The following is a 13,723-nucleotide window of genomic DNA, read 5'->3' on the forward strand; positions in this document are numbered from 1 at the left end:
CAGCCATGGAGATGTCGGATATGGGCAAGGAGGATAACCCCAGGGTGACGGGTTCCATGACCACGGGGCAAATTGCCCTGGCCACTGAGCAAGAAAGGAGGGAGCAACAACTGGTGTCGGGGCCGTGGCCTGATTGCCAGCACTGGCGGACTGAGAGCCATCGCCTTTGTTGTTCCCTTTCTTATTTCCCCCACCTTTCTTCTTATTACCCGAACTTTTTCTGTTCCCTTTGCTTTGTGAAACAGGGGGACGTCCGAGAATAGAAGGAGAGTCATCCGAATTCTTGGCATACATAGCAGAGCCACCGCCATTTGTGGCGTTTTGTTTGGCAAATATGGCTTCCTCGAGGGTAATCAGGGAGCGTGCCTGATAGAAAGGAGGAAGAGGATAACTTTGTCGAATAATCGTACCGACACCGTGATAGGCAGGCGTGAGACCAGTGACCATCCGCAGAATGAGTCAAGTATTGTTAATAGGAGACCCAACGTTCTTTAGTTGGTTAGCAAGAGTCTTGAGCCGCTGACAATAGGCCAAAGCATTAGCAAAATCCGCCATAGACGTGTGCGAGAACTCTTGCTCGAGAGTTATTGAACAAGAGTGCTGATTGTCTTGGAAAATGTCGCAGACACGTTCCCAACATTCCTTTGCGGTGGATTCCGCCTCGATGATAGTTTCAAGTAAATCAGTGATAACTGTTTCATAAATCCACTGAAAAACAGTAGCATCAAGTGTTTCCCATTGTTCTTTCTCAGCGTCCGTAACATGTGGCTTCGGTCCACCAAATTTTGGTGTGATGAGATGATGTAGAACACGATTGGACTTCGCGTGATTTAAGAAAAGCGCGGACCAGAGAGTATACTGATCGTTGTCCATGCTGAGTTCTACGGTGATATGGTTCTTAATATTATTAACGGCGAGTGACGGATGGAATGATAATTTCTTATCCGACATGATTTGTGAGTGATGTAAGGTCGGAGAGGGAAGAACAAGGTAAACCGTGTTGATGAGGCACGGCGGCTAGGTTGAACGGAAGCGAGAAGAGGATCGGAAAGAAAACCTAGGAAGCTGATACCGTGAAGGAAGTTATTGCTTCCTTATTATTCATAATCAAACGTGATTAAATACAAACTAGAAGAGATCTTGTTAGCTAATTACAAGGAAAGGATCTCTATACAATATTAACATAAAGAGTAAGTAAATAACAATATTATTTACATAATATTGTCTAACACTCAATTACATAACACTAAATTTTTCGATCATGAACGACAATAATTCACAAGCGAGAAAAGAGGTAAATTAATAGTTCCCAATCTTAATAGCAAATTTATTGCTCATGCGTATGGACTATAGGGGACGTAGAATTATGGACTGTAGTTGAACTTTGGACTGAAGTTTCAGACTTGGTTCTAACTCTGAGCTGCTCTGGTGACCTGTAAAGGGTGGGACAAGGAGCATTGGTGCGTGTCTCGCGAGAAGGCCACGGTCAAATCCTGCCCTAAGCACGACAACCGGCTGATTTGTTCGTGTCCCCATCAATCCATCACGACACATCCATTTGCAAATCGTGTAAACCACACGACAAATCGACGGCGTCATTGTGTACTTCACACGAGAGGTCCATGGCTCTGACGTAATATTTAAACAACTCAACCATGTTGTATATGTGACACCCCCATATACTCAGGAGCCTTAACAAGACCTTCCCTAGCATATAAGGGCGACACCATCTCGGTTGTCCGAGGACAATAATAATCAAGTATCGATAAAAGAACAATTAAGTTACATTATAGTGATTAACAAAACTAAAGGTACATGTATATAAAGGTACAACTCAAACTACTATCAGCTATGTGGACTACTTCTGTCGTAACTCGTGAAAGACTCATCCCGCCAAGCACCCAGCTAACATCCAGATCACAACCTGCTAAGACTGACTGCTCACCATAAGGGATCACGGCAGACACAACAGAAACCAACAATAAGATAAAGCCACACAAGGTCAGTAACTAAAGAAACACACCAACAACCACAGACACAACACAGGCACAACAGAACATACACACATCACATCTCCTCCAACCAATCACCGTCACCGACTGTCCACTGGACCAGCCCTGCCAGTGGAGGACCGCAGCCGTACCCACCAAATCCCCGCTCATCATACCGAGCGATAAACCCATGTCCATTAATGTGCACATCCCTTCCCATGGCGGGTTTCACGGAGGGCGAACAACGGGCGTGAAGCCACTCCCGCAAGTGACTCCACTCAGCCGAGGACTCACCTCAAGAACCATAGACAAACAATATTAATCAACTGTACCACAACAACCATAAATGAAACAACGCAACAACAACCAGTTATCACAATCGATCAACCACACCGACACTACAACAACCAAACCACATCAAAAGACACTCTAGACGACCAACAGTACTGAGTAGGCGAACCTACCTTTATCCAACCACAGCGATTCCACGTCCGACCAAAAGATATCAATCAAGCACGCAATACACCTATACAAACAGTACAAACATCTATCACTACCACTACAAATCTAACTGAAAACAACAACGACAATGATGATGACGATGGCATACCTACGCATAGAAATCCGGCGTCAAGACCGCTACCCGACTCAAGCAACCCATCCCTATGGCATAAGCATCCTCAAGGACTCCCATGGAAGGAACTATGGTGAAGGGAAGAAGAAACGACATCTAGGTTTAGGGAAGAGAGGCGGAAATGATTTGCGGTTTCACAAAACACGATTTATAATTCCCCGGTGCAAACCCGTTACTCGATCGAGTAACTAACTTACTCGATCGAGTGACCCCTACTTGATCGAGCTCCCAAGCTACTCGATCGAGTAACCTCAGCTAGATCGAGTCTCACACAAACCAACGCTCACACCGTGACAAGGCATCGCTCGTAAGGTTTCCGAAGGTCAAGATATGCGTCTAAGTTCGGTCAACGGGTCCCTAAAAGGACGGGTATTACAGTATACGTCTAACTTACACGAGCGGCCCATGAGGATGTCGCGTGTGACTACTATACCCTACACGAATCCCCTTTCCTGTTCGTTTTTCTAAATTTCCAGATTTTGCAATTAAATCGTTTGATTGTTTAGTTTTCAATTTGTCACTCCAATTTATTCATGAATTTCCATATTGAGGGAAATTTGGTTGTATAATTTGATTCGCCACTCCATTATCGTTATCGTTATCGTTATCGTTGTTGTCGTCGCCATCGCCGCTGCGTCAAACCATTAATTATGTCCGATGAGGAAGCACGTAAATGTAAGGAATTAATTTGTTAGTAATAGTTTTGACTTTAGAAGGTTAATTACGTAAGTGTATTGATTTTAGAAGGGTAATTCAGTGATTTAAATGGGTGATTTAAGTACTTTTACGGCGGCAAAAAGAAAAAGTTTTTGATTATTGGGATTTCTTGGGTTGTGATTATTTATCCTCTATTTGTGTGTGTGAAATAAGAGAGGTAAATGCGGAAAAAGACGGAACTACGGAAGAAGTGTGTTGAATTTAGTAATATGCGTGTTAGTTTTATGCATGTCCCTATATGATTTAAGCTTTTCACTCGCTCAAAGTTTTATTCTTTATTATTTCTCATATACAACTTTGAATTTAAGGATATCCATTTGAACTGTTACACCTTACTAATACGGAGTATAAGTGTACTTATAAGGGTTGAACGGAATAATAAAAAGTCCACTTTCTAACCTTAAAGTTAGGGATCGGATTCGATTGTTATTGAAGTTAAAAATTAAAATATAGCCTTATTGGTAAGGAATATGTAAACATCACTTTAAGTACTCAAGAGATTGGTGATTTGTCCTGACCTTTAATTGATAAGGCTTACTCTTAAACTTAAACTCTTATGTATAAAAAAATCTCGTGAATTTAGGTGAGATTGAAGATTAACGAAAAACAAGTAAATGCGTGAGACTAAAATATGAATTACATACGAGGAACTGGGGAAGTGGTGATTGATGTTGGAGTATGTGTCCTCGACAATAATGCGACCACATGTTTAAATCTCATATTGAGAATACTAAAGGGAAAGTAACGTTTTATTGTCAACTGATCCACATTAATCGGTAATGATTGGCTGACTAGAGTGTAATACTACGGTTTTATGAGTCTCTGGGTACTCTATCGAGTGGGCCTTACTCTGTCGAGTAAGGGTGTTTTGCAGTTTTGAATAGTTTCTGATCTGTTGGGTACTCGATCGAGTAACCTTGATACTCGATCGAGTAGGGGGTCACTTAATCGAGTATGTCAGCTACTCGGTCGAGTAGCCGGTTTACGGGGAGATGATTTGTCGGGTTTTGTTAATAATGCGATTTAATATATATAAACTTCCGTCACTTTCTTTAAAACACTTTTACAACCTAATTACGTTCAAAAGATAAAACAAACTACGTTGTTCGCATCAATCGCATTATTTGCAAATTCCGGAGCTTGGAGGGTCGGAATTCGTCTTTCTTTTCATCTTTGTGATCCTTGCATCGAGGGTAAGACCTACGTACCGTTTTTATGGTTTTTTGTTAAAGTTGGTTAAACACTAGTTTGGGGTTTGGGGGTTTTTGTTGTGTTTCTTGATTGGTAGTAATTGTATGATCGTATGTTAGAAGGAGGATTCGTAGAAGAAGCCTTTTGATATCAGCTGTTGAGACCGTCTGATTGCATTGCATTCCAGGTAGGATTTCCCTACTCAGTATTAATCACATGATGTGTTGTTTGTGATTGGTGATTGTTGAATATTATCATACTCGTATTGTGACAGTTGTTGGTGGTGATTGTTGTATAGTAGTTGTGATTGTTTGTTTCTGTCTGTGTTCTTCGGGGCGCGTCCCTGGTTGAGTGGAGTCACTTGCGGGAGTGGCTTCACGCCCATTATTCGCCTTCTGTGGAACCCGCCATAGAACGGATGTGCACATTAATGGATTTGAGTTTATCGCTCGGATGAGATGAGCGGGGATTTGGTGGGAACGGTTGCGGTCCGCCACTGGCGGCGTGGAGTGACCTGTTGCGACGGGCACTCTGGCAGGGCTACACACTTTAGTGTGTAGTCAGGAGTTGTGGAGTTGATAATGGAGTTTGGAGTACGTGTATGATGATTGAGTTGTGTACTTGTTGTATTCCTGGATTATATAGATTGTGTGATTAGTACTGACCCCGTTTATTGTTTTAAAAACTGTGGTGATCCATTCGGGGATGGTGAGCAGTTGTTGAACAGGTATAATAGAGATACATGGGCTAGCTGGATGAGTCATCACTGCAGTTAGAAGAGTCTTCCGCTGTTGTCAAAGTTTATGTTTAGTTTTTAGACATTTGATTTTGGAGAACATGTATTCGCATTTTATCAGTTTGGTTTCCGGATTGTAATCTTTCACTTAACGTTATTCTATTTAAACTCCGTTTCGTTATTGTTTTATGATCATCATCGCCTCGGGCAACCGAGATGGTAATGTCTTCATACCTGAGTGGTCCTGGTAAGGCACTTGGAGTATGGGGGTGTTACAAATGGTATCAGAGCGACAATCCTGAAACCTGTAACCAATGAATCTAATGAACATAGGGAGTCAATTAAAATGAACCCGAGGTAAAGGTTGTAGGAGCTAATGCAAAGACTTGGGAGACGTCCTAAAGTCGCAAACTCGCCCTACAATTTTGAACCGGTCACATGGGGGTATGTGTCAAGGTTATATGTTGTATTTGTCAGCTTATGTGAACGTAACGAGGTACGTCGTGAATTGTTGGATGTTGGTAGTAGGAGATTGATTTTGTCATCAAAGAATTGGTGGAGTGTGTATGTATGTTGATTTGAATAGAGAAGCATGATGGATTTTTATTATGTGGCATTTGATAACATGAAATAGTTGTTTTATTGATTGAATGAGGAGTTGTATAGAATCGCATGCTTAGTTATATTATAATGTCGAGATTATAAAGTTGCTTAGTATGTTGGGATATGAGATATAGCATGCGAGTAGTATATACGAGTCAGCATGGTACTCGATCGAGTGGCTCTGACTCGATCGAGTGGGTATTCGACGTTTTTATAACCAGAATCGTGTTTTTGGGTACTCGATCGAGTATATAGGGCACTCGATCGAGTAGGGGGTCACTCGATCAAGTGGTTGTGCTACTCGATCGAGTATGTTAGAGATAAAAAGGTCTGTTTGGGGTCTGAGGTTGGGGCAATCGATCGAGTAGCCTCTACTCGATCGAGTAGGTTTGGGCACTCAATCGAGTGTGTTCTGGGCAGCCTGTTTTCGTGTTTTGAGGTTATAGTACGTATGTTTATATCTACCCCTTTTCTTATATAGTTTCAAGATGTCACCCAAGAGAAACGCGTTGTATGCGAGAGCTGAGAGCATGAACATCGATGATGTAGTTAAGATGTTGGAGCACCAAGATGCTCTTACGGACGCCCTAAAGAGAATGGGAAAGGATAAAGATATTGATCACTCTAAGATCAGTCTTTACATAGCGAGGTTCAACCCAAAAGAGTATAAGGGAACCGGGGAGCCAAATATTCTTGATAGTTGGCATCGTGAGATGGAGAACATTCTGGACCTGGTACACTGTCCTGATGAGATGAAAGTAGAATAAGCTGCGTTCTACCTGAGGGAAGCGGCTGGTGAATGGTGGGATAAGGTGAAGGTGAGTGTTAGGGAGATGTACACGAAGCAGGGTCTACCTGCCATACCTTGGGAAGAGTTTCGGAGAGCTATGAGGAAGGAGTTTGTACCTGAGCATGTGAGGAGTAAGCTGAGGAAGGAGTTTGATGGGTTTAAGATGACATCTGACATGCCGGTAACTGAGTACTACCGGCAGTTTAATGAGAAGTCTAGATATGCTGAGGACATGGGTTTGAGTGAGGAGAACCTAGCGGCGAGATTCGAGAGGGGTTGACACCCAAGATCATGGACAAGTTACCGGTGGGAGTCCTTGCGATGTTAAGGAAGCTTATGAGAGAGGGCCGGGAGAGCCGAGAGGTTGGTGGAGATGGCTCGGGAAAGAGGTACCGAGAAAAGAAAGGCTGAGAGTGAAGGTGGTGGCCAGTCTAACTACAAGAAAGGCAACTACAATCAGGCTAGAGCGTTCTCTTCTGGTTCAGGGTTTAGTGCTGGGGCTTCCTTTGGGCGTGGCCGTGTGAGTGGTAGTGGTAGTTGGGGGTTGACTTGCTATAGCTGTGGTGGTGTAGGCCACAAGAGACATGAGTGCACTAGTGCACCTGGAGCTTTTCAGAGATCGGCTCAGGGGAGCTATTCTCAGGGTCCGACTCAGAGTTATGCGAGTAACAGACCAGCTGGGTCATGGTCTAACCGGGGAGGTCAGAGTAACCAGGGTGGAGGTAACCGCAATGGCGGTAATTCTTATCAAAGACCAGCTACGAACAACAACAACAATCAGGGGTCGGGTGCTAAGTCGACCACAACAGCCAGTACTGTCCAGGGAGGTGGACAGAAGTCCAGTGGAAAGCTGTTCATGATGGACAAGAAAGCAGTTGAGGATGACACACATGTTATCACTGGTACTTTTCTTGTTAACGGTATTCATACCTTTGTTTTGTTTGATTCAGGGGCATCTCAGTCGTTTGTATCTTCGAGTCATGTTAAACGGTTGGGTTTGAGGGTATATGAGTCAGTAAGTGAGAAAGTTTTTATACCTTCAGGTGAGTCTGTATCATGTGGGAGGTTGTACAGGGATATATCTATGATAGTTGGGCAAGTTGACCTACCTGTAGACTTGCTAGAGTTTCCCTTAGACGGTTTTGAGATGATAGTCGGGATGGATTGGTTGGGAAAGTATAAACCTAAGATAGACTATCATCAAAAGAAAGTGTCTTTGAGAGGTCCTAAGGGTGTTAGTGTGTCTTATCGTGGGTTTCTAGTCAAACCCAAAGTTAAGTTGATTGCAGCTGTGACCTTAAAGTCCTATATGAGGAAGGGATGTCCTCTGATCTTGTGCCATGTGAGAGATGACCGGATAGAGAGTCCGACGGATGAGGAGATACCAGTGGTGGGTGAGTTTGCAGATGTATTTTCAGAGGAGATTCCGGGGTTACCACCGAGGACGGAGATAGATTTCACGGTTGAGTTGTGTACTTGTTGTATTCCTGGATTATATAGATTGCGTGATAAGTACTGACCCCGTTTATTGTTTTAAAAACTGTGGTGATCCATTCGGGGATGGTGAGAAGTTGTTGAACAGGTATGATAGAGATACATGGGCTAGTTGGGATGAGTCATCACTGCAGTTAGAAGAGTCTTACGATGATGTCAAAGTTTATGTTTAGTTTTTAGACATTTGATTTTGGAGAACATGTATTCGCATTTTATCAGTTTGGTTTCCGGATTGTAATCTTTCACTTAACGTTATTCTATTTAAACTCCGTTTCGTTATTGTCTTTTGATCATCATCGCCTCGGGCAACCGAGATGGTAATGTCTTCATACCTGAGTGGTCCTGGTAAGGCACTTGGAGTATGGGGGTGTTACATAGAGTTTGACATTACTGTCGTGTGACGGTGGTGATAAGTTGATCCCTTAAGGTCATACCTCTAGGGAAACATTCTTAATTGAATAATTAATTAATTGTATGACGATACAAGTTAATTAATTCCATAAAATTGAACAAATGATTTTGTGAGAATAAATACGTGTCTTATTGTAATTTGATTAAATAAGATTCAGTCTAAGTAATCGAATTGTTTTATTGCTTAGATTAAATTATTGTTTATGAAACAATTAAAATATAGAATGAATTGCCTATGATAAATATAAGAAGTTGTGATTTATAATTCTATGACCCATTTTTAGTAATTGTAATTGTGAATTACTATTTAATTTTGTATGTGATTTATTTCATTTATATAATGATTTTTAATTTGTTAAAAATGCATTATTCAAATGACATGTCTAGTAACATGTCCAATTGTCACACAATACAAATTAACAAATTGACAAAACTTAAAATGGACCCATTTTTTATGGGTGTGCCGTGTGAGTGGAGGGAGTTGGGTAAGTTTAGGATTTAATTGGTGCTCTAATTAAGAATTAGGCATAATGATTATGTCCTTTATATACCTAAACCTAGCCCTACACTATGTGTCTTGAGAAGAACAAATGTGTGCAAGCATTGGACACTCTACCCTTGGCAAAACCGATAGCCTCCCCTCCATATACACTGAAGTAGTGTATTTTTTATATACCAATTCATTCTTATTAGTTTTAACTAGAGAAAAACAAAAACCTCTCTAGTTTTTGTTGTTGAACAAAATTAATAAACTCACATAAATCTCTAATATTATTAACATATTACTAGAAGTAGTAATCACTTAATATTAGTATAAGGAACAAATATTAATTTCTAGTATCAAAAATTAATATTTGTATTAAGAAGGATTTCCTTAGTACAATCCTTGGGGAGAGATTCTATACTTGAATCTTGTTCATCTATAAGGAAAGCTCAAGATCTAGCCAAGGTAAGTGACCTTGTTAGTTCCCATATTGCCGAATCAACAAATGTAAGGAACCGATTTTTCTTTACTATTGTACTCCCTCCAATTTCATTTATTGTTCCTCTTTCCCTTTCCATCCATTTTTCTTATTGTTCCCTCTTTTCTTTTTTGGACAACTTTGTGTGGTCCAAAATCAATTTGATGTGGGGTCATGTGTATTTTGTGGTCCAAATTTATTCCCTTATTTCTTATGCCAAAAAGAAAGGGGAACAATAAATGAAATTGGAGGGAGTATTAGTTTTGCATGCATAAGATCTTTAACTAATTTTATGACTAAATTAGTTATTCACATATTCAATATGTAAAGTAATGAGATTAATGAATCCCAACAATTGATTCCCATAACTTTGTGCAATTGTGAAATTAATCCCCATAACTTTCAATTGGAGTAATTTGGGCTCATAAGTTTCACATAAGGTGCAATCAAACCACATACAAAATCTCACCAAAATATCATTATATAACACCAGCCATACCAACATGTATATATATATATATAGAGAGAGAGAGAGAGAGAGAGAGAGATTGGATTTGGTGATTTTGGTTCTTATGGTGAGTTGTGAGTTGGGGGAATCTCAGCCACTAGATTATATTAGAGATGAGTGGTCAAGATCAAATCTTACATATCATATAAAACCATTGTCATTTATTTATTTTCTCTTTTTTCTAATGTTACTTTTTTTTTTTACTTTAATTTTTTTTTCTCTTTTTTTTTACCTCGTGTTATTATGCTTTTTTTTACCACTTTGATTTTTGTTTTCTCTTATGTTTTTCTTTAATTTACTCATTATGTTACCTTTTTTTTCTTTTTCTTTTTGTACCGGATTTTTTTTACTTGAATTTTTTTTACTCTTATTTTTTTTACCTCGTGTTATTATGCTATTATTGTGCTTTTTTTTTTACCTGGATTTTTTTTACGACTTTGATTTTTTTCTTTTTTTTTTACCACATGTTATTGTGATGTTATTGTTATTCCGCTGTTATTGTGATGTTATTCTGCTGTTACTTTGATTTTTTTTACGACTTTGATTTTTTTTCTCTTTTTTTTTACCATATGTTATTGTCTTTGTTATTGTTATTCCATTTGTTATTGTGATGTTATTCTCATTCATCGTGAATTTTTTTACGACTTTGATTTTTTTTTTTCTTTTTTTTACCACGTGTTATTGTGCTGTTATTCTACTATTATTCTACTGTTATTGTGATGTTATTCCGGTGTCACTTTGATTTTTTTACTACTTTAATTTTTTTTTCTCTTTTTTTTCCCGTGTTATTGTGGTGTTATTATAGTGTTATTGTGGTGTTATTGTAGTGTTATTCGTGTTATATTGGAGTACTATTCTCAATTTCGATGCTCGTCGATTTTAATGTATGCCACCTTTGAGCAATGACTTGGAACTCAAAGGTACTCCAAATCTCTCACAATAACCGCTAGCCGATTTCTGTCTCTTCAATTTTTTTAGCGAGTTTTGAGTCCGCTCTTCGGAAATCCACCCTTCTAATCAGGAGCCTTGGAGCCCCGACTCGTCTTCGTGAAAGGAGTGAATGAGGCAAGGCCATTGAAACCCAAAAAAGATCCCAAAATCAATGCCTCATATCTCAGCAGTTCCACCATCTCGTCATCGTCGCATACCAACAACACTCGTCTTTGACAAGCTCACCAACCAGACACCAACCTGCAATTCCGAGTCACACACACCAATTCCATGTACGAATCACATTGCAACAACATCAAAATCATCAAGCTGAAACAAAACAAATAATTTGATTTAAATCGTGTGGAATCCACCAACACAATCCACCAACACCTCCTCACATCTCTCCATTGACACTACACTTACATTAAATCAGATCTTTATCACCTCCAAATCCGCCATTAATGTCATCGTCAACGCTGGTGTTCACACTGCTCGACAACACCGCTCGATAACACCTAGCAACCACCATTTCGAGCCACCATTAACTCGCACCACCGCTTTCGACAACACCTAGCAACCAAGGCTCCGTGCATCGGAACCGTCGAATCGAGTGTTATTCCGGTTTGTCGATCACTTTAATCGCGATAAATGGAAGTGAGATAGAGAATAATTAGGAGGAGACTGAAAATTAGGGTTCTTGATTCGAGAATATGGGGATTTTGATTTATGTGTGGAGAGAAAGTGCAATGAGGAATTTTCAGGAACGAGAAATTTTGGGTCAGTGAAAGGATGAAGATTGAATTAAATAAGAATTGTTTGTGTTGTATAAAGGCATAAAGCTACAGAGCAGCGATAAAATTTCTGATCTATTGTTGACTTTATTTTTATTTAGATTCAATCTTAGCCGTGTATATACCCTCATCCAATGGTTCAGATTTTGAAGCACAAAACTCACAACTCACCATAAGAACCAAACTCACGAGATCCCGCCTCTATATATAGAGATTGGATTTGGTGATTTTGGTTCTTATGGTGAGTTGTGAGTTGGGGCCTTAGGGGAATCTTAGCCACTAGATTATATTAGAGATGAGTGGCCAAGATCAAATCTTACATGTCATATAAAACCATTGTCATTTACTTATTTTCTCTTTTTTCTAATGTTTTGAGGTTATAGTACGTATGTTTATATCTACCCCTTTTCTTATATAGTTTCAAGATGTCACCCAAGAGAAACGCGTTGTATGCGAGAGCTAAGAGCATGAACATCGATGATGTAGTTAAGATGTTGGAGCACCAAGATGCTCTTACGGACGCCCTAAAGAGAATGGGGAAGGATAAAGATATTGATCACTCTAAGATCAGTCTTTACATAGCGAGGTTCAACCCAAAAGAGTATAAGGGAACCGGGGAGCCAAATATTCTTGATAGTTGGTATCGTGAGATGGAGAACATTCTGGACCTGGTACACTGTCCTGATGAGATGAAAGTAGAATAAGCTGCGTTCTACCTGAGGGAAGCGGCTGGTGAATGGTGGGATAAGGTGAAGGTGAGTGTTAGGGAGATGTACACGAAGCAGGGTCTACCTGCCATACCTTGGGAAGAGTTTCGGAGAGCTATGAGGAAGGAGTTTGTACCTGAGCATGTGAGGAGTAAGCTGAGGAAGGAGTTTGATGGGTTTAAGATGACATCTGACATGCCGGTAACTGAGTACTACCGGCAGTTTAATGAGAAGTCTAGATATGCTGAGGACATGGGTTTGAGTGAGGAGAACCTAGCGCTGAGATTCGAGAGGGGGTTGACACCCAAGATCATGGACAAGTTACCGGTGGGAGTCCTTACTGATGTTAAGGAAGCTTATGAGAGGGCTGGGAGAGCTGAGAGGTTGGTGGAGATGGCTCGGGAAAGAGGTACTGAGAAAAGAAAGGCTGAGAGTGAAGGTGGTGGCCAGTCTAACTACAAGAAAGGCAACTACAATCAGGCTAGAGCGTTCTCTTCTGGTTCAGGGTTTAGTGCTGGGGCTTCCTTTGGACGTGGCCGTGTGAGTGGTAGTGGTAGTTGGGGGTTGACTTGCTATAGCTGTGGTGGTGTAGGCCACAAGAGACATGAGTGCACTAGTGCACCTGGAGCTTTTCAGAGATCGGCTCAGGGGAGCTATTCTCAGGGTCCGACTCAGAGTTATGCGAGTAACAGACCAGCTGGGTCATGGTCTAACCGGGGAGGTCAGAGTAACCAGGGTGGAGGTAACCGCAATGGCGGTAATTCTTATCAAAGACCAGCTACGAACAACAACAACAATCAGGGGTCGGGTGCTAAGTCGACCACATCAGCCAGTACTGTCCAGGGAGGTGGACAGAAGTCCAGTGGAAAGCTGTTCATGATGGACAAGAAAGCAGTTGAGGACGACACACATGTTATCACTGGTACTTTTCTTGTTAACGGTATTCATACCTTTGTTTTGTTTGATTCAGGGGCATCTCAGTCGTTTGTATCTTCGAGTCATGTTAAACGGTTGGGTTTGAGGGTATATGAGTCTGTAAGTGAGAAAGTTTTTATACCTTCAGGTGAGTCTGTATCATGTGGGAGGTTGTACAGGGATATATCTATGATAGTTGGGCAAGTTGACCTACCTGTAGACTTGCTAGAGTTTCCCTTAGACGGTTTTGAGATGATAGTCGGGATGGATTGGTTGGGAAAGTATAAACCTAAGATAGACTATCATCAAAAGAAAGTGTCTTTGAGAGGTCCTAAGGGTG

The 13,723-nt window shown here is 40.7% G+C and overlaps 1 protein-coding gene across 1 annotated transcript; it reads right to left on the minus strand.

Moving 5' to 3' along the window:
• Positions 1 to 459: 459 nt before the first annotated feature.
• On the minus strand, positions 460 to 951 carry LOC141600881 (uncharacterized). The gene has a single exon (XM_074421140.1). It carries the CDS (start codon positions 949 to 951, stop codon positions 460 to 462), a length of 492 nt encoding a protein of 163 aa, XP_074277241.1.
• Between the last annotated feature and the right edge of the window lie 12,772 nt (positions 952 to 13,723).

This window comes from Silene latifolia, chromosome 9 (assembly GCF_048544455.1).
Source record: "Silene latifolia isolate original U9 population chromosome 9, ASM4854445v1, whole genome shotgun sequence".
In the NCBI taxonomy this organism is placed as follows: domain Eukaryota; kingdom Viridiplantae; phylum Streptophyta; class Magnoliopsida; order Caryophyllales; family Caryophyllaceae; genus Silene; species Silene latifolia.

Excerpts from the sequence above, each read along its gene's own strand:
- LOC141600881 (XM_074421140.1), bottom strand. The coding sequence starts at position 951 with ATGTCGGATAAGAAATTATCATTCCATCCGTCACTCGCCGTTAATAAT.